At 36.6% G+C, this 22,634-nt stretch overlaps 1 protein-coding gene across 2 annotated transcripts in view; it reads right to left on the bottom strand.

Moving 5' to 3' along the window:
• Positions 1 to 5,188: 5,188 nt before the first annotated feature.
• The window catches only part of IL1RAPL2 (interleukin 1 receptor accessory protein like 2), a 1,296,718-nt gene continuing 1,279,272 nt past the window's right edge, over positions 5,189 to 22,634 (bottom strand). Inside the window, exons 10-11 of one of the 2 annotated variants that reach the window (XM_015443984.3) lie at positions 19,773 to 19,943; positions 5,189 to 7,961 (exon numbers count right to left, since the gene is read on the bottom strand). In XM_015443984.3, the coding sequence (XP_015299470.2) occupies positions 7,264 to 7,961; positions 19,773 to 19,943 (869 nt within the window). In that variant the 3' untranslated portion in view covers positions 5,189 to 7,263. Of the gene's footprint in view, positions 7,962 to 9,577; positions 9,771 to 19,772; positions 19,944 to 22,634 lie in introns of those variants that run through there. The other variant, XM_074029484.1, reaches the window with a different exon arrangement.

Here is a 22,634-nt window from a genome sequence, read left to right as displayed (position 1 = left end):
ATGAGTTGCTTCATAATTGTAGGTTTCTGTACTCCATGGCACCATCTGATATTCGATCAAGTCACTTGGTCTCTGGGCCTCAGGTTTCCTAAAGTAAAATGAAGGGATTGAAATTGATGGCCTTGAAGTTCCCATTCATTTCTAAAATTGCCTGAGTTAATATCCACATTAATGTGTTATCTCGAAAATGTGCTTCCCTTCCTGATAGAGTAGTTTGGTGGAATTATAAAGGCTAGATTTTGGCAACTCCATGGGGACATCATGATTTAACCTAGTTAATATGATTTTAGGACACCGGTGATAGGCATTTTGGGGACTGCCTTCCTCATAAATTTTGATTTCCTTCAAAATGTGCTCCATAAAAGGCTACCAATTTTGCGTATTCCTATAGTTAACTCTCTCTGTTGGTTTGCAGGTAGCAAGTATTTCATAAACATAAAAAGAGATTTACATGTATTATTTCAGATTTAACTCCTAATACATTTAATTGAGGTCATATCCTCTTAGGAAATAAGCAATATTTCTGAGGAACTTCTTTAGCAAATTTTCTTTTACTGTTGGTATCATCCCAGCCATACTTTCCTGGAGAATTCATTGTGATCAACTCTTCCAAGATACTGTCTCACTCTAAAAGCAATTGCCTCTCACAAGCACTACTCATAGATCAGATGCTTAAGTTAAAAAAAAAAAAAAAAAAGAAAAAAAACTCCTCCTGAAATGCAGCTTATCTAGCGATATTATCAAAAAGCTTCCTAATCAACTTGTAAGCATTTTAAACTTCTATAACAAGAAACCAGTTTGATTTTACCCAGGTTAAGGAAAAAGACAAACTATGGTGATTTTTTTTTTTTTTTGGCTTCTCTTTCCTTTAAAACAAAGAACAAAATGACAAATCCAAATTTGAGACATCTGGATGTTTCCCATCAGTGGCTTAAACATCTGTATTTTTTCACTTCTCATCCAGATGTTTTGGTCTTATGTAAACTTAGCTAAAGTGAAGCAGAGTATCAAGCAATCATCTGGGGACTTTGATTAACATGGACAACAAATCTGAATAATCCATGTTCTGAGAGTCCTGGTTTTTGTCTAGCTCAGAATACATTACTAATGAGGTCAAAGTTACTGTAGGTTTGTTCCTTGAATCGGGCCAGTTAGCTGTGATCTGTTCCATGGCCACAAAATGCACCTCTAACCTCAGCCAGCTGTCTTGGAAAATGAGTGTCCTTGGTCATACAGGCAGTCACGCAAGAAACCTAGTAACCAATCTCTATCACTTGGAAAGTAAAATAAAATGTATTTCCTGTGGACAGTAGGTCAGCAGTGACATTTTGTGTAAAATAATAATTGTAACAATAATTCCTACATAGCTCTTACTCTGTGCCAACACTGTTCTAAGCACTTTGCATACATTAACTTACAATGTTCACACTCCTGTGTATTATTGGTATCTGCATTTTACAAATGAAGAAATGGAGGCACAGAAAGGCTAAATAATTTGCCCCACATACAAATAGATGACATTTTAATATTTTCTGGTATTTTCCTACTCTATCAAGAAAGTTAAGGACTGTCAAGCTATTGGATGCTTAGAAAATGTGTCAGAGGAGGACAGAAACTCAGATATCTCTGCATCCTGAATTCATTGGTGGAATTGCTACTGTGCCCAGTAAAGTAAGTTAATCTAATCCCTATTCTTTGACCCAATATGATAATTATAGGCATAAATTACCTTTTGCAAAAAACAAAAAAAGAGAGGCAATGTTTTTATTGGCAATGTCAGCATATAAAGTATGTATTTAGGAAAAATGACTATGTGGTTAGGAGCAATGAACTATGTTGGGTGGCCTCAGAGAACTAAATTGTATAAATGCTCTGAAGAAGAATGATTTGTGTGACTGGCAGAATGCTTAGGAAACTTTTATCTGCAACCACAAATTGACTTAGATCATAAAATGCTAGACCTAGACAGGATGTAGATAGATAATCTAATATACTATTTTCTTTTTAAAATGTTGTAAACAATAAAAAAGTTGCTTGCTGAAAGAAGCAAATGGAAAAAATAAACTCTCATATTTTTTAAGGATTGTAGGAATTTAAACTTCACAGTGCTCCCAAATCCACTTGTCCATTTAATTCACAAATGAGATGTGAGCACCTACTCTATGACCAGGACTATTATGGATGCTTGGACTATAATAAGGAGTAAGAAGAGACCACTGATCTTCAGCAACTCTTCATCTATTCTGGCATTTTCTATTTTAGAAAGTGGTGTGCGGTGGCTCAGGCCTGTAATCCCAGCACTTTGGGAGTCCGAGGCCAGTGGATCACGAGGTCAAGAGTTCGAGAGCAGCCTCACCAACATGGTGAAACCCCGTCTCTACTAAAAATACAAAAATTAGCCGAGCGTTGTGGCACACGCCTGTAATCCCAGCTATTCAGGAGGCCGAGGCAGGAGAATCACTTGAACCTGGGAGGTGGAGGTTGCAGTGAGCCGAGATCACGCCACTGCACTCCAGCCTGGTCCACAGAGCGAGACTTCATTTCAAAAAAAAAAAAAAAAAAAAAAGTAAAGGCCCTCTTTCCTACAACTTTCCTGCCTAAATTGTGTTTCATCTTCTGGTGTTCTGGAAAACAATTGCTAAGCATCTTAGTAATAGAGACTATGTATGTTCATCAAATCCCATATCCTGCCGATTTCTCTCCCTCCTCAGATCTGCCTTTTTCTGAGTATCCAGGTCACCACCCTAGCTCCATCATTTTTCACCTCACACCTGAACTATGATAACAGCATCTTAGCTGGTCTCCCTGCCTACATTATCTCTCCTTACCTACTTTTTCCTGCGTCTGCTATCAGATGAATGCTCCACCACATTTCTCAGCCTTAGTTCTCTCTCTCTCTCTCTCTCGACAAGGTCTTGCTCTGTTGCACAGGCTGGAGTGCAGTGGCATGGTCTCAGCTCACTGTAACCTCTGCCTCCCAACCTCAAGTAATTCTCCCACTTCTGCTTCATGGGTAGCTGAGACTACAAGCATGCACTACCACTCTCAGCTAATTTTTGTATTTTTTTGGTGGAGACAGGGTTTTGTCATGTTGCCTAGGCTGTTCTCAAACTCCTGGACTCAAGTGATTCACCTGCCTCAGCCTCCCAAAGTGTTGGGATTTCAGGTATGAACCACTGCACCTGGTTCTTATTTCTTATTATGTTCTCACACAGAGTCTGCTCTTGCCAACCAAATGTGCTCACTATCAGCTAAATAAGACTGACTTATTCTTTGTTGAATCTTCCCATGTGCTATTCTCTGCACTTGAGAAATTCCTATTCTTCACCACTCTTGGATCTATTCCAAACTTTTATCTTGCCACAGTCAGCACTGAATTGCCCCACCTCACTTATCTGCTCTGCATGTACAATATTAATTCCTATACTTAAACGTGTTTTATAAATACCCACCTTTCTTCATGTACATGATGTGTACACTACTTGAGCACAGGGACTTCAATTTTTTAAAATGATTTCTATTATACTTTATGCAGTGGCCAGTACACAGTGGGCACTCAATAAATACTCATGATTTACTTTAATACCATTTGGAGAAAATGTTGAGCAAACAGCAGTGAGCATTTGGAAAGACAAGTTATATGAGTGTAGGTGACTTTACAAGTTCTGATCGCACAGTAATTAAATGGACTGCCAAATAAGCTTACATTTCTTGTGGCTGATTCCAGTTCTAAACCAAGACAAGTTTGATGTAAGAGTTTGAAGTGAATGATTATTGTTTATCAAACTACTCCATACATTCATCAGAAAGCCTTAATGCTCAGCACTGTGATCTCTATCAGACATAGTAGAACAAAAATGCATGAGTAATAGAGAAATTGGAGCCAGACAATTTTCAACATCAAATTCTGTCCTAGAAAAGAGCAACAACAATTGCAAGTATTCAAACTTAACTGGTCACTATGGAACTATTTTCTGTCTTGAGTCTGGTTTTATCAGCAGACTACCTCAACTTGGGAAATCAATATCAGGAGTGTAAAGATTTATATGTGTAATTTTCTGGACATTTCCCTTGGCCATTACTCAATTTTCTAGAAAATACTTTGTAAAAACCAACCAATTTATTTAAAAACAAAATGTCAAATGGCAGTAAATGCTTTATAGCAGTGGTTTCTTACTCTTGTAAGCCCTTCAAATACTACATGGGTCAAAGACGCTCCTTCTCTTTCCTGCAAGAATTTTTTTTCCTTTTCACACTTTCTATTCTCCAAACCTGTTGTGGAAGTTATCCGCAGGATACTACTGATTCCCATGTCCTCTTGGACACCTCTATAAACTTCTCTTTCATAACTGAACTCTGTTCACCCTCTGATTTCACCATTTCCTCCAAAGCCCTACCATGTTAACCATCAATCCTCAGACAAAATATCAACCTCTCACATGATGCTATTTTTGGTTCAAGCCTTACCAGAAACCTGCAACTCTCTTTGTACTTATATTTTTGAGTGAGTGATTGAAATCAGACCAGATTTGGACCTAATTCAATTAAAGCTTAGAGGCAGTGAGGACAGACATCTTCTTTTCAGGTACCATCCAGCCACTTTTTAGAGTTTCCATAGTTATGTTGGAGTCCATAGATTATCAATCCCACCATATTTCATGTTTTGTCTAATTAAACCCATGTACACATTGTCCATATCCTTGAGCATTGTTTGTTCTCATGCAATTTTAATTTCCTGTTTGTGGTTTTGTACATTTCTTATATTTTCTGAATGTTTCACCTTAAAATAATCTGTCTTAAAAAGTATACATTCTTGCATACAATAATATAGCAATAAATTTGTTATCAATATATGATAACTAGTTGTACCAGTGTTTTCCTAGATTTCCAAAATCAATTTCAGTGAAAAATTGAGAAGAAATATTTTTCCCTCTGTGAATGTAACTAGGAAAATACTTCATGTTCTAGACTAAATACCTATTATACCCTTATGGGCTATATATTTTAGAAATCTGAGATGAAAATTAAATTTTGAATTGCCATCTAGAAATAAATTTTTATAGATAGTGTACACATTGGTTCCTGAAAATTGTAGAAAAGGTTTCTTGTCAAGTTCCCCAGCACAAGTGTGAATGCTCTGTTTTTGAGTACCTACTAGTAGTGAAAGGACACATTGTGGCCAGCCAACTCAAATTGCTACCCACATTTAATCATTGTAAATAGAGGAAGCAGAGAGACTCATGTTATATTTTCAGAACTTACATGCTCAATACAGAACTATTAATTTAAAAATACCACCAAACATTATATTTGAATTAATCTAGATTTCTGTGAAAAATAATATAATAAAAAATACAGTTGGTAACTTAAACTTATATTACACGAGTATATGAGTTCATGCAGATTTTTAACTTAGTAAATACACATAGCATTAAAGAACAACCAGAGTAAATACAACTTTATAACACTTGGAAACAGTTCAGAATTGATAAATTTTCATTTTGAAAGACTTATAGATTTTACAGAACAAAATTATCTTTCTCAGTGGAAAAAGTACATCTATAAAACATAGACATGTGTTGAACAGGGTTTTTCAAAAGAGCAACTAATTGTCCAGCTGTGAAATGAACATGTATCACTGCTAAGCTTTCACCCACTGTAGGTGCAGAATGCATTTTCTGAATGGCTGGACAGAGAAAAGCAACAGAGAAACAAGTAATTTGAACAAAACTCGTGGATCACAGAAATTCAATAATGAAAAAATACTGAAAGAAATAAAGCATTATCTGGTGTTCTCTTATACATTTGGGATTCACAATTACAAGGGGTGGGCAAATTATTAATTTTTACACATTGTGTACATTTGTCCTTGTTTTATGTTTGTCCAAGAACATGATTTAAGAACTATTGCAAAATGCCAAAATTGACCTTGATTAACAAATGACCCTCACAGGCATCTAGGTGGAGAGCACATCTAATTTGATTAATTGGAAAGAACATAAAGTAGTAATCCATAATAAATACTAGAATAGGAGCACATTCCTTACAGCAAATAGGCAATACTTAGATTATTTACAGGGATTTTCTGGCATGGTACAGTCACAGTCACTATGTGAGGATGGAGAAGTTTAGCCTATCAAATATACTCTTCAAAGCACCAGGAGTAGACATACTTGTGCAGGAGCCTTGCACAGATGGCCAAATATTATACATACAGAATAGTCTGTTTTATAACTACATTGCCAGTGAGAAACTGTGCAATTGCTGCTCTACCACTAGTAAACATAAATCATTTAGCACTTCATCTGCGAATATTGTTGCAGTACTTCTTTTCAATTGCTGACACTTGCAGTCAATATGTATTTAAATTCAAACGTCAACGATGTCGAAAAAAAGCAGGAAGATGTCCACATCTTCATATAATACTTACAGCAGGTCAAGGAAAAAATCCAAATGTGAATTTGTTAGCAAATAATGAAATGTGTATTTCAAAATGTGTTTTCAAAGTTGTAAAACTTTTGGAATTAGAAAGCCACGAGGGCTGTTCAAAATCATCCTAAAAGAACACACAGCCTGTCTATTCATTTGCTTAAATGCACATTGTTTACCTATCTACCAATTTGCCTACAGAAGATGTGTTCCCTAATAAAACTAAAAGCTGTTATTATGAGCTGTTGATTTAGTCTATAGAAAGTGTCCATTATGTTGAAGAAGTTTTAAACATTTCAATCACATTTTTTCTCAACTGATCTTCCTCTACAAACAATCTTCCAACTGGAGTGCATCAACATTTCTTTCTTGATAATTCCTGAATTTTCAGAACTCTATAGAAGTTATTTTTCCCCTTAAACTTGGTGGAGAATTTTCAAATTCAATTAAAAATCTTTAAATTTTCTTTATTTCAAATACCATGTGAATACTGAAATCTTTTTAAATATGGGCAAGACAGCTTACCTACTAAGCATGCAGTCCATGTGCTATCATAAAACCTACTCTAAGACAACAGGATTTTAAAATTTTGTTTTCAGGAAGAAATCAAAACTGTACATTAGAACAAGGCGCCATACTACAAAAGCAGGTCCTTCTTTCCCCCCCACTATTCTGGAAATGTAAACAAAAATATTTAAGTATAAAAGCCATTTTTGTACCTTTTTCTTCAAACACTTTTTTTTAACACCTCAACGTTATTAGGTGTACTTTATGCTTGGTATAGCAGAAATTCTCTATGCTCATCTAGCTGTTCAGAGGAATTCCTATTTTTCACTACCAAATATCACTGGTAAAGCTAAGCTCTTTGGAGGATAAAGGCAGCAAAGAATTGTTCCTATGAAATTCCTGGGTATCTTTCAGGGTGTTATTAAGGGGTAGCTGTCCGTTGAGTAGCGTCAGAGGCAGGTTACAATAAGTATGGTGGTTGCCTAAAGAAGGTACTGGCAAGGTCGTGGTTGGTATCTCATGTTTATAACCTCTGCAACAGTGCCTCATTTGCATTGAATCTGAATGGTGGAATTCAGGGAGATCAGCTTGAGATGACACCAGAGTAGCTGAAGTAGTGGTCATGGCAATGGAGGGTATAGGCTGGAGTTCTCCAAAAAGTCCTTGTTCTGCGGAGTCTAGAACTTGGCACCGAGAGAGCATTTCTTTTTTCTTGATGGGCATTTCATATACTAAGTGCTTCCAAAACTTAGAATTTAATTTGCTGCTTTTGGGTCCCTTCCACTTGATCAGGGACAGAAGTTTGATACTGCGCTTTAGTGATTCCACTTCCTGGCAATTCACTTTCCCTTTTAATTCTGTACACTCAATCAAAATCACTTTGATTTCTCCACTGACTAGCATGTTATGGAGTCTGCTTTCCAGTTCAAAAATACTCCATCCCCGTCTGAGAATATAGTCTGGAGTTAGCACGATAATAAGTCTTCTGCTTTGTTCAACATATCTTGTGAGATCTTCGATGTATGCTACAAATCACAGAAAGAGAGAAAGAGTAAAACAAAGACATTGCCAGTCTTTAAAGCACCAGGTTTGCACACTAGTATAGCAAAGATCCAGTCTCTCACTAAAGTCCATCACATTTTCTTTTCTTGTATTGCACATTTCCTTCCCTAAAACTGAAAAACAAACTGCTTATAATCATTATTTTATTTTCCCTTACCATTACTTACAGTGTTTTTTTGGCTAACATAAACTCTGACTTCTTCAGAGCTTATGCGTATTTCAGTGATTTCTATAAATGCATTCATTTAATTAATACATTCTATTAATGTATTAATTTAATTCAAGTCAGGCTTCCAAGCTAGTGAACAACTAATCAAGGAACCGATGAAAAGAGAAATGGAGCCTTTTAATAAATGCAGAGTTACCGTATTTATGGGGTTTGTTTGCTTTTCTTCTCTAATTTTCTTTATTTTTATTACTATTATTTATTGTAATTGACAAATACTAACTGTATGTATGGCCCCTAGTTCTCAACTACTAAACAAGGAGGGGGCTATGTATACTAACTACTTGAGAGATAACTGTGATATAGAGATGGTGGAAAATCTCTTCTAGAATCATAGCTTGTTTCTCCAATTATTTCTGTCATTTGCAAACTTAGGTTCACCATTATGCCCTTCAAACCCAGAGACAGGGAAGTGGTTTGTGTCCATGAGTTTAATTGGAACTAGCTGCTTTTGTTCCAAGGAAGAGTGAAGAGTAGAGTCGGAGGTGGGGGGTGGTGTGAAATGAACAGTGAAGGAGTCTACCAACTGAAAAGTAAGTATTTGCCCTACTTTGTGGAGCAATTCTGAAAGTGAGGTGAATATGTTATCTGTGGCTTTTACATGGTAGAAAAACACTCAACTAACTCCGGATTTATTTATCACATGAAATAATCCCTTTGGAATCATGCTTCCCAAAGTCTTATCTGCCAAAAAGGGAAACACACACATGTTTTAACAAATGGAGACTTAGACACAGGTGCTACACCAGAGAGCTGTCTTTCCGAAGCAGAACACAAGGCCTTGTCTAATGTACAGTGCCCTCTAGCAGAAGCAGTGCTTACAGAAAGAAGCATAGCAACATTTGTCACCACAAATCTGCCCAAGGTTACAGACTGCTTTCAAGGAGTCACACTCAGCACATATCGTGGGGCCACCAAACAGCTCAGTACAAGCAATTTGAAAAGAGAAACTTATTTTACAGATGTGTATTTTACAGATGATCTCTCTTTTCTAAAGTTTTATTTTCACTACTTGGCAGCAAGAAAACTTTTGCAAGTGAAAATGAGCAAACTTTCTATATACCCTACAGATAAATAAGAAACTTTTAAGAGATACACATAGATTTGCCTATTTAACAATTTGTTGTTACTGTTCTTTGGGTTTTGACTTAATACATTTCAGGATCTTTCTCATGCAGTAGTTACAATGACTGTATCTGTCGGGATAAGGCAGTGTCTAAGTAGAGAGGGAACTTTTAAGAATTTTGAGTGCTTTATTTTAGAGATTATGCATTCAGGGGAAAAAATAAGCAGTGAAATCTGCAAAAACAAAATGAAACAAACAAACAAAAAAAACACCACACAAATAGTAACTGGGGAGTTATCACTCTGTAATTATCACTTAGAGAACTGGTGAAACAGAAGGGAAGGAAAGGTAGAAAGTTTCAATAGAGTGGAAAAATATTTTCCCAGTGTATCAACAGCTCTGACTCTTCATTTTCTTCCTTTATTTCTGCTCCCAAAAAGAAAGAAGTTATGTGGGAAGCTTCATCATTAGAAGTTGGATCTGTAAGATACAGTAAAATAAACTATCATGCATTTTTCTCATTATTCTTTTTACCTTTTCTCCAAAACAAAACAGAACAAAACCCAAACCCAGAATCATGATATCAATGCAGGAGTCAATGAAGATACAGTTTTACCAGATGAATTATGAATTCATAATTAATTTCATAGAATCATTCTTCACAAAATAATTTACCAAGGGGTTACTTTGAGTAGTATTGTTCCCTAATTAATTACAGCTTGTAATTTCATTTTAAAAAATTAAACCTTGTACAAACCTTGTCAGTAGCACTCTGTCACATAAAGTGTACCTCTAGGAACAACAGAATTTGTATGTGTTAGTTTGTAGTCTAAATGTACTTTTATTTATTTATTTATTTATTTATTTATTTATTTATTTATTTATTTTGAGATAGAGTCTTGCTGTGTTGCCTAGGCTGGAATGCAGTGGCACAAACACAGCTCCCTGCAACCTTGACCTCTTGATCTCAAGCAATCGTCCTGCCTCAGACTCCTGAGTATTTAGGACCACAGGTGCCAGCCCCTACGCTTTGTTAATTTATTGCTATTGTTTTTTATAGAGGTGGGGTCTCACTGTGTTGCTCAGGCTGGTCTCAAACTCCTGGCCTTAAGCAATCCTCTGTTCTCAGCCTTAAATGCACTTTTAAACTATGCTTTTAGAAACTAAAGCTATATCTATACATGAGTCTATCAACTCAAAGAAAAGAAATTACAATCCAGGTATCTAAACTTATAAGAGAAACTGTACGCACATGTACTAATTCATTTGATTGGGGTGTCATGGGCTTTGGCTTTGCTAGCTTCTTTTTGGGATGAGGAAAGGAACAGGGTGACATTTTCCCTCCATTAGTATGGTTCTCCCCTTTCATCCATCTATTATATTTTGCCATCTGACAGTTAAGCAGTATGCAATATTTAGGGTTCTTGGGGCTTCTTAGAGACTTATCAGACAGAATTTACATTTGCCCCCAGAAGGAATGCCTGTCAGTACAGGTCCCACTATACTCAGCTGCACAGGGTGTGGGAGTTAAAGGGAACCTTGGAGAGAGGGAGTGGTCCCTGTCTCCTGCATACTCCACTGGCTGTGCTTATTCTGGCAAAGCCTAGTGGAGAGTTGAGGCAACCATCCAGATAATTCCGGCTGAAAACCTCCTGTAGAAGAAAAAAGGTCTGAATTATCCTGGTTTGCCCTATATATACATTAATCATATGCACTAGAGTCAGTCAGTCAGTACATCAAAATTTTCCCTGGGCAGACACAGCCCTAGTGTCCCAAAGAAAACATAAGCCATTTGCTTGGGCCCTGAATCTCCTGTTCCATTTCACTTGGTGAAAAACCAAGTGGAAGTTTTCAGATGTGAAGCCCACATTTCACTTCTTGGGATGATGATCAGTGGCTGGGCAGCAACCTCAGTGTTTGAAAGCAGCTGGGGAGGTGCCTCTAAGGGCTGACTGGCTCTAAGGAAAAGAAGGAGAGACTGTGCCCTAGCTTCCATATTCTGGCTTGCTTTCTGTTTTTCTTTCTTTTTCTCCCCATTCCCCTCTTTCTACCTCTGTCTTTATCCCTTTCTTTTTCTGCCCTTTTATCCTCTTTTCTTTTTACTTCCCTCTTTGTTTTCTTTCTTGCTCTTTCTTTTTACCTATCCCATTCTTCCTCTCTCTCCTACCTCCCTCTGCCTCCTTCTTCCTTCTCTTCTTAAGTTTTCTTTTGTTGTCTTTGGGAAAAGATAAGAACCTAGCCATCAAGGAAAATAAAAGTAAATGAGGAAGAGACCAAATAGGTAGAGTTCATAGTTTTTACTTGCTAATCTTTAGCCAGGGAATTGTTGCTGGCTTCTATGAAGCAAGTGCCCCAGTTTCCCCTTCACCTCGGGGTTGTATGTCTGCATCCAATGACTGTGATCTGCAGACTGATACATTAGGCCCATGTCCTGTTTTTGCATAGCTTGTGAGCTAAGAATTTTATATATATATATATATATATATTTATATTTATATATTTATATATATATATATATAGAGAGAGAGAGAGAGATATAGATATATTTTAAAGAGTTGTAAAAGAGAAGAATAAGAAGAATATGATGCAACAGAGACCATATGTAATCTACAAAACCTAAAATATTTACTATCTGGATCTTTACAAAGAAGTTTTGCAACCCCTGAATTAAAGATCAAGGAGGGCGGTTGGGTTTGGAAAAGTTCCAAATAATATAAGCAGAAACAGGTATCAACTTAAGACAGTGCCAGTCCATAGTTAGTAGTAGTCCCTGACAGGCAGTGGGGTTTGCCCTCATAGGGTTGTGGGTTTTTGGGAAGACATTTTAGAAATCTTCAAAAAACGTTTTTAAAAGTGTGTTACCACGAAGAGATAATAAAGCAATGTTTTCCAAAAAAAAAAAAAAAAAAATCCCTAAATCCACAGCACATATGAATACTCACTAAATCTTGCCCTGACTTGTTCTGGCAAATTTAGCAACTGAGTAGCAGGAATCCCTTAAAAGACTTTTTCCGCATAAAAATATGAGATATCCCTTAAATAAAAGGTCACTAATTCATTTCTTTGCAAGTTGTGGTTTGATGTAACTACTGATGACAGAAAAGACCAAAAGGGGCTGTGTCTCATAGCCTTCTGTTTCTCTAGACAAGTCTGCGAAACCACAGCAGATTATCAGACATGAAACAAAGCCAAGTACATTTAACCTATTTATAATCTTCAACAATTAGAGAAAGAAAAAAGTCTCCTTGAACATAGTTTTGATAGGGTGCTTAAATTGATATAAATTCATTTTTTCACATTGTCAGTACAAATGAAAGAAAACTATTCCTTTTGTCTCTGCTGGGAGTTGACAGAGAGTTAGGAAAATATTCTGGAATAAAATGCCTTGCCACTAGACTTCTTGGGATATGTACTTATTAGAGAGATGAAAAAATATCATTCCAGTAGCACCAGTATTTGCAAAAAGCAAAGAAAGTTGCTATCTAAAGCCTTATTAAGAACAAAGCAAATTCAATTTTAAAATCTCTTTCAAGGGCCATTGTATAAAACAAAATTCTAGTGCATTTAGAGGAGAAGTAGAATTAGATCTAGAAAAGTGACTTAAAAGCAAATTATGCCATTCATTAACAAAGGAAAAAGGCAAACTGAAGGAGGAAATAGAAGCAGAAAGAATGGCAGCCCCAAAAGAAATTGCTTCTAATGGGAGACATACACTTTTCCAAAAGAACTCAGTACTTTCTTAATTCTCAGGCCACTCTACTGCAGATGTAGACAAAAAGGACATGGGAGAAAAAACTCTATATTCATGAATTTTTATGTGGTCTTACTATTGCCTACTAACCATCTGATTTCTCAAACTAATCAATTAGCTTCTTATAAATTATTTTTGTGTTGACACCTCCATTAATGTCAAGGTCATTATCAGCAGCATATAGGATATATTTTTTAAGAAGTTAAAATAAAAATACTTAGCCTGTAAACAAAAGCATAAGTTCTTACTTTCCAGATTCACAAAATAGTAATTTGATACGCTTAAATTCACAGCTATGCACAGCAGCTATTAGTTAAAAAGATACATCATTAGGCTGAGACAAGATGCATCAGAAGAGATAATACTCCACTAATTTTTGGTGAACATTAGCTAATTTATAGCTATCAGCAATATTTATAAAACCTATAGGTTAATATATCAAGATCTAAAATCAAGCCTACATATGTTTCCTATATATCAAAGAAAAATATATTATTCATCACTACATAGTTGGGGAAAACATCTCACATTTGCTATAACTAGAGGCTTACAGTGGGTTACTTTATAATGTAGTCTCACTAAAAATACTATCTGAGTTTTATATAATGATGCTAAAAATTAACCTATTGGCATAGTTATACACGTTGAGTCTATCTTGGCTGATGTTGCTAAAGATTTTAGGTCTTGATTCTGTCTCTGACAGATGTAAGATTCTGTATCTATTGTTTGCCGTGGAGATTGAGGTTATATAATGTTAATTTAGCCATGTGTCTCTGTGTGTGTGCATGTGTGTGTGTGTGTGTGTGTATAGGAAGCCTTTCTTATTTTTTTTTTTTTTGATAAGCCTTTCTTATTTTTATTTTTATTTTTTGAGACAGAGTCTCACTCTGTTGCCCAAGCTGGAGTGCAGTGGCCTGATCTTGGCTCATTGCAACCTTTGTCTCCTGGGTTCAAGCAATTCTCCTACCTCAGCATCCCAAGTAGCTGGGATTACAGGCACCTGCCACCATGCCCAGTTAGTTTTTGCATTTTTAGAAGAGACGGAGTTTCGCCACATTGCCCTGGCTGGTCTCGAGCTCCTGACCTCAGGCAATCTGCCCGCCTCAGCCTCCCAAAGTGCTGGGATTACAGGCATGAGCCACCGTGCCTGGCTGGGAGCCTTTCTAAATACGTGTGATATTACTTGTCCTACAAAAACCTTTCCCGCCCTCTTCCCTTCCAAATTCTTGGCTTGATAATTTACAGTTAGCTGAACTAAATTTCTTAGGAGGGAGTTTTGTTCTTTATAGTATGAGGGTCTTAATTAATTTTGATTAGTCATTGACTCAGCAGCTAACATGAATTTGCTGAGACCTTATGACTACTGGGAATTGTATGTATTTACAGTTCTGGGTTTGGAGGTTATATTTCTAGTAATGAACCCTTTACTTTCACATTTCACCTGTGGGTGAGTGGGGAAGCATGGCAGTGTGAAGAATCCACTCTGAATGCTGTCCACATTTCTGTCTTTTTTATCTTCTCTCTTCACCTCTTCACAGAGAGTAGAGGTAGGGAATGGGACACATTTAGAGACGATTGAAAGAAACAGAAAGTGGAGAGCAGCAAAGAAAGCGAACCTGCAAAATACCCTTCACCTCTTTCTTTCTCCCTTCTGAAACCCTAAAAGCTTGTAGTGTAACTAATTCTCACTGGTGCAGCCTTAATGAATATGGAACAAAGCCACTTACTACTTACAGTCTTTTCTGTGTTTCCTTCAGTACTTAAGACAATCTTATCCTGGTTTTATACTATTTTTTTTTTGAGATGCCTTTTCATTGTGCCACCCAAACAGCAGATTTTCTGAATGAAATTCTACATAATCAACTCTAACCTCTACCTCAGACTTTGATGAGAAACATTATTCTGTTGACCTCAGTACACTGCTGGACATATTGAAGTACAATTTTTTTCTCTCTTGACTCTAACATGAAAGGGATGGTGGACACGTACAATTTTATTCCATGTGAGTAAAGTTCACACAATATGTTAAATTTCCATGGTTGTTCATGTCACCCCTGCCTCAAACGTTTTAGGTCACAGACATCAGATTGTCTGGAAAATGATTTTATTACTCCCCAAGGACAACTTAATTAAATGGTGTCCAATCTGTTCGGCTATCAGAGGAACTAGTGGCAATGAATACTTACAGATCCATGTACAAAATTTTTTTTTTTGCATGCCTCACTTCAGAAGTGACTAGGGATCATCTGACACCAGATGTATTCTCCAATCATTTGTCATTTCATTGTCAGCACAATCACATGGCTAGTACTAAGCATTAAAGAATTGAAGATTAGATTAGTGAGGAAGGTCTACCAAATGCAAGAATGTAATCAGACATTATACTTTTTCCCTTAAATTACTGAAAGTCTTAGGATTCCTTCGTGGAAAATTGAGCATAAAGACAAATGAAAAGATAATTTGACATGTGAGGCTAAATTCATAAATATAATCTTAGTAGATGTGGCCGATAAACCATAAGCATGATAATATTTTTAGTTTTCTAGTGTATTTCTTGAATGCAATCATGCATGAACAACTCACATAGGGATCCTCATAGTCCTTCTATAAATAGAAAGGAAAATTGAGGTAACAGCCTTCCATGGATTTTTTTTTTTCCTCTTCAAAGTCCACTTAGACATCTGAAGCTTTTTCTAAAGCTTCATCCAAAGCTGGTTTAATTTATAATTGTTAATAAATATTGCATATGCACCTTTCAGCACCTTACCTTCTTACTTTTAAAGGGAAACACAGAGTACAGGATTGGTTTGTTTCTACTGTTAGTTTTAGAATGCTATTTTCTCCATCTGACCAGTGGCCCTCAGCCTGATTCAATAACTTTTTACATTTTTGGTTTTTATTTCATCTCTACAGAAACACTGAGATAAGATAGGCCCAAGAGCCTAAACGGTACTCATCCAAAAATGTTCCCAATCTCAGGATCTCAATTGCACAGCTGAGTTCTGTTGGTCACATGTCAGCTTCAGAGCACATCTGTTCATTCCTCAAGGATCCTCTAGGCCCCATGAACACAATGTGCTCTGTGTAGAGTAGTTTATACCACAAAACCCAGCAGCTGCATGGGTGAGAAAAATCTCTACTTCTCAAGTTTGTGTCTCTAGGCAGTTTGAATAGGGTGTTTTCTATCTGGCTTTCTTCTGGTTGCCTGTCACTTCTGACATTCAGATGCCTGTTGGCAACAAAGTTGCTTTCACTATTCTCAGGGACAGATGTTTCTAGTCTGGGAAAAGACAGACCAAACTTTTACTGGAAAGTAAGAATTCTTGCCATATTTAGGCACCCAACCTGAGAAAACATAAGGAAGATCCTGGCCACAGGCTCAAGAATGGAAAGGTAGTCACTGCCAGGAAAATAATGTCCAGATTGGAACACTCAGTTTCAGCATTTAGGAAAAATATTTGCATCAAATCTCCCCATCTCTGCCGGTTCATAATGGCCAAAGGACAACATATCCCTGGTAGGGCATGGGTGGTTCAGACACCTCCAACTCACCTTGGAAAGTGACATCTTTGAAACCAAGATTTCTGAGAATTCTTGGTTGTGTGTGTGTGTGTGTGTGTGTGTGTGTGTGTGTGTGTATGTGAGAGAGAGAGAGATTTTCATGTACTTTTGAAACTGTGTACATTGGAAAGGTTTATGTGTTGATGAAGTTGAGTTGGAATACCGTGAGAGTAGTACAAAAAGACTGAAGATATATCAAAAGTGAAGACATTAAATACGAATGGGTTTATGTCATAGATGTCATTAATTTGATTCATAGAAAATTATTGTTGTGGATCAAGAACGATTTTATGAAGTCTGCTTTCATAGTCCTCAAAGGCCTCATTGCTAGTTTTCAGAGGAAGGAGTAGTCTTAGGTCAACATGTTTTAAATGAGATGTGAGGGACAAACACAGCTTATAATACTGTAACTAGGTTTCCCTCCCTCCCCGCCCCCCACAGGAATGTGTCTATATTTATATAGTATAAGCGTTAAATCTGTACCAATGGTTGAAAATACAGACCACAGAAGCTTCTTTAATAACACATATACACCAAGTCAAAATGTTCTACTCTGTCATTCATGTGTAAATCAAGTATATTATTCATATACTTCATTGACTTCCTGAATGCGTGCTAAAAATGCTAAGGAAAAACTCGTTAATCCTGACATGGTGACTGCTCAGCTAACTCTAAAATGTTGATGGAAAAGAAAAATTGTCAAAGGGCCTTTTTAAGAGCCTCTGTAGGTTACACTCGCAAATCGGAATTCAGAGAACATGAATTTCCTCGTTCAGGAAGGAAGGATTAAAATCAAACACCCTCCAGTGGTTGCATCTAAAAACTGCATAGTTGTCCCAAATGGTTTACTTGTAAAAGGAGTCTTCCTGTGCACCATTTAGAACCTAAGATCCAAGCCCCTACTCAGTCTGATTTTAAAACATTAAAATAATTTTCTGTGGACTATAAAATCTCTGCCCATCCTGATGACATTTTTTCAAACAAAATCAGTAAACATCTATGAAGCACCTAATGAGCTCAAGTCTTCTGCTAGATGACTATAAGGATACAAAAATAAATGAGATATAGTCCTTGCCCTCATGGAGTTTATAATCTTGCTGGCTAGAAAAGACATAAATAGATGAAAAGCTAATAAAATTATTTTAAAATGCAAAATGTCACAGGAGAACAAATGTACTGTCGAATAAGTGATTATACACCATAAATTCTAGGGCTGGAGAGATTATTATGAACCTTTCACAGAGGCAGTGATATGGAGAAGGATAAGTAGGATTTCCAAATTCATAGAGGACTAACATTAACAAATGCATTACAAGGACATACAATGTATATCAAAGGCACAGTTTGGCTAGAGTGGAAAGTATGAGTAGAGGAAGTGGTAGGAGATAAATTTAGGAGATAAATTTGGGTTGGCAAAAGATTGTAGAAGTGTTTAGCTAAGGGTTATAAATTTTATCCTGTAGTAAATAGTGAATGATTCATTTGTTGAACGCGGAAGTGACATGATCAAGGAGATGTACATGATATTAGTGGGGCTGAATGGATGGGAGGAAAGATAAGGAAGGTAAAGGGATAATTAACATTGAAGGAGTTAGATAATTAGGGCCTACACTAAGATGGAAAAGTGAGAATGAAAAAAATGCAAGGGACACTGGATTTGGGAGAAAGACACAGAAGAATAAAAAATAACTCTGAGGTATCAGGATGTTCCTTGGAGAAACAACAAAAGTAGAATAGTATTTCAAGTCATAAAAATGGGGTATCAGGCTGTTCCTTGGAGAAACAATAAATATAGGGTAGTATGGGGAAAACTGCAGAAAGAAAAGAATGAAGGACCATGATAAGAAGCTTGGGGAATTCTTTCTTACATTTGTGGAGTAGGAAAAAATAAACCAGTAAATATTGCCTTCTTTGTTCCTTTCTATGCATGTCTAAATGTGCATACTAATGTGCACACATCAACATATACAGACATAAATGAACCCTAAGAAAAGAGATGAACAATCAAAACCCATTTGTTTCCATTTGTCTTCTGTCAGCTTAGTGACCAAGGTAGCCTGCTGGTAATCTGAATAAATATTATTGAGGAGCAGCATGATCTAGCAGAGTGAGAACCAAAGTCAAATAAATCTAGGTTCCACTGCCACCTCTACCATTTGCCAACTGTTTATCTTGGACGATTTGGGGGTTTTGCTTCCTCAGCATAAGGACATAAGTACCTACTCTCTCACAACACAGGGTTACTGTAAAAATGAAATGAAGTAATGTATGTGAAATTATTTTATACACTGTCAAGTACTGGAATATAAGTTTTTTATTTTGTTATTATCACATGTTGAAATTAACATGTTATGATTTGTAGTTACCAGTTCAATCTTCCCTTCTCAAGGATATCAGTACTTATATGCAAATAAGTTCTAGCACTTATATTTTCCTCAATGGCATTTTAAGCTCTTCAAAAACAGGGACAATGTTTTAGATTTCTCTGTGTTTTCCTTACACTTTACTGTGTATGTGTATGCACTCTGGACATTAAAGGGAGAAAAGTACATATTTTGACTTGAAACTGAATTTATTCTGAAAGCCTCAATATAGCTTTCAATATGTAGTACAACTTAAAATGGCATTCAAGCCTAGCATACAAGTGTCTTGAAAATAATTTAAATACACAGTGAGAGTGCTGTACCCAATGGCCTAATATACCTTTTTAAGTGGATTTTTCCATAAATCTGGAAATAAGTGACAAGGCGTAATGAATAACAAGGTTGAAAGGCATAGATTCAAAGCCATTAGTGACAATAATTGTAGGTATAAGTAGAAACACAGTGACAGAAGACTAGCTTTGGAACTGAAACATATTGAAAAGGCTTTAACTAACTTTTACAGATATTTTTTTAAAGATCATAATGCTTTTCAGGATACTAAGGCAATATAATAAAAATGACCATTATGGCACAATTTAGAAATCATACTCAAAATATTAGTGAGAATGCCTTTAAAAATATTCAGATGCTAGAAATTCAGAACACAGGCATATGGGAAAGATTTGGATTTAAGAAACTCTACTATGAGAAACAACTGTCTAAATACTTGGCTCTGATGTTTGAAGCCTTCACATAACATCCTAAAAGAAACAGAACATTTTAAATACAAAATTTGAAAGTACTTACTTCCACTTGGAATCAGGTCTCTTTCTGGGATGAAGAGTTTATATCCATAGTGTTTTTCCAGGACATCTGGCAGTACTTCAAGAGCAAACTGCTCTTCCTCAGGATTGTCACAGTCTAAAGTATCTTGGTCCACTTTTGTGTAAGAGAGATAGGCATCATATTCCTTGTTGTCTTAAACATAAAGAACAACAAAAGGGTTGTAACTATTAGCAGGTTCTCTTTGAGTACTAAGAGGCAGGGATAGCACAATAATTAGTGACTGTCTTTAATAATTGGAAAAAAATAAGTCACATGCCATGTTATAGGAAATCTAATCCCTTTCAAAATAACCCAGTCATATGATATGAATTGAAACCTATGCAATGGGCCACCTATAGTCTGAACAGAATAAAAGAGAGAATTATTATTTGTGACTTTCAGTGACTATACGCATTTGTAATACTCAATGATGTATGAATGATTAGCTCAGTGTGTTTGAATGCAGGACTAAGTAGACCAAAGTCATGGATTTAACCCCTTTATTTTCCAGTTGGCTTGGCTCTGTTACTTGGGCACAGACTATACCTTGTTTGCACAAATATGTGCAAAAGATCCAACAGGGGCTGGGCCCTAGAGTGTGGAAAATTGAAATAATCCAGCCTCGCTCCTGGAGACACTGTTCACAGCACATGCCATAGTTCCAGTTGGTTAGTGTCGTCATCTTCATATACAAAAAGCAGTTCATTACCAAATATTAGAGACAGCAGCTGGGTTTTATACAAGTGCATTGCCTGTTATTCTTGTTCAGTTCATGGCCAACTAATATGACACAAGCTTCCAAAAGAAGCCTTTGTTTCAAAATATACATCCTTCCAGTATTGCCAAATTAGATTTTTCCTCCACACATTTAGTCAGGGAGTTAACTGTGCTTTGCAAGTGTATTTTTTCCTCTTTTGCTGTATTGGCTCAGAGCCAGTCTCTCCAGAGAGAAAATGTGCATGTATGCATACAGTTTTTTTCCTGCAAAATGTTAATGAGCATAGCTACTTGAGGTATTAGTTTCTGAAGGTTTTAGATGGGCCACATCCACACTGAAAAAGTTATAGTGAGATTTTCAAAATTTCCTTATTAAAAAAAGTTTTTAAGTTAAAATAGTGAACACAGATTCATGTGGAACTATTAGTAAACCCAGTTACTTACAAATAATAACTGCAAAAGACTGGTAAGAATTTCGGGATTTGTTTCTCAAACACATCAATATTTTCTATTAAAACATGCCTAATTAGAACATACCTAAAACCTGACCAAAATGTAATTTATAAAATGAAGCAGCCACTCATTTATTTCCACCATAACCCACACCATGACTTCATTCTACATGCTGAAGGAGGAATAAACTATAGACATATGATGAGCTGTAGATACCCTCTTTTAGGAGTAGATGAGACCTCCCTATCTCTGAAGTAGGATTATGTTGTTCTAATTTTAGTAAGATTTTAGCCTTCACCACTCCCAAATGAAAGAAATTCTGGTTATTTATATTAAGATGGTGCCTGAAAGAAAGAGAAAGAGTTAATACTCTTTAGCATCTTTTCTGGCTGCAAAAGGCTTCCATAAACCTTGGTTGGATTACTTGATTGCCTGGAAGCAGATGTACATGAAGGACTGCCCTGGGTAGTTGAAGAGATCATTTCGCTTACAAGTTGGGCGCATTCCACTGTCGTGCATAAAATTCTGCTTGGAAGTGAGAATGTTCATAAGCAATGCTAATGTAAGAACCTCCTGGTAATCCTAGCACCTCTGCCCTTGTTCCAATCACATGCAGGATACACCTGCAGGCCCCTGACTTTCTCCAGCTATAATTACTCACCTGGGACTCAGAGCTGCCGATGACACACAGCTGGAAGAATAAAACAGGCCAAAGGACAAATAGCTCCGTTCATATGAGCAGAATATATTTCATTGTTCTTGATAGTGTTGCTGCCTCAAACTCCATAATGTCAGACCAGACCCTGTTACTCTCTCTGACTTTGATAACTTTCCTATTTCACAAACCTCCCTAAATTCAACCACTTATTAATTCATTCAACAATTATTTGTTGAGCATCTGCAATGGCTACTTGACTTCTTTACTCATCTGACCAGACCTTCTAGACTCCTCTCCTATTGCTTGTACTGACTATGATTATTTGTCTTCCAAACATGCTAAATTCACATATTCTTGATTCTGTCCTTACTGGTTCCACCTATATTCTGATATTGCAGTTCAATGCTACAAACACTTACCCCTAGAAAGTACTTCTATACTTACATTTCCTAAGTTGTGGCAAAGAGCATGGATGTCTTTGGTACGTGTTAACACCCAACACATCGGGATTATAAATTTTACCTCGCATTCTAGAAGCACACCATTCATTGAAAAAATGAATGCTCCTGGTTTCATTCATGTCCCTTTAAGATGAACTAAAGGTGAAGAGCTTATGGTGGCTGGCCAGAGCAGGAAGAAAGCTCTCAAAGTCACCATGTCAGATGTCCCAGACGCTTTAGAATACCAACTAGTGAGCCAGCAGTGACACAGATGCTACAGTTTAAATAATGCACTCAACCTTATGTAGACAGCCAAGAAAACCTCATGAATAGCTGCAGCTGTTGCTCACAAAGAGGAGCAAGATAGATAAACCAAAATCAACAACATGATGCAAATAAGGTTAACAGCAAGGCCTGAAAATTGTTTCTAAACCAAAAGGCTGTTCAGCAGCACCACTTTTCTAGGCAAGGCTAATGAGCCTTCCTCTGTGCTAAATCATGCTGACTAAGCTTATCTGAGGAACCAGAAAATAGAGCATAATGCAGACAGAACAGTGTAAGGAAGAGGGCTGGCAC

The sequence above is a fragment of the Macaca fascicularis genome, chromosome X (assembly GCF_037993035.2).
Source record: "Macaca fascicularis isolate 582-1 chromosome X, T2T-MFA8v1.1".
Classification (NCBI taxonomy): Eukaryota; Metazoa; Chordata; class Mammalia; order Primates; family Cercopithecidae; genus Macaca; species Macaca fascicularis.
This window is presented reverse-complemented; position numbering and strand designations above follow the sequence as displayed.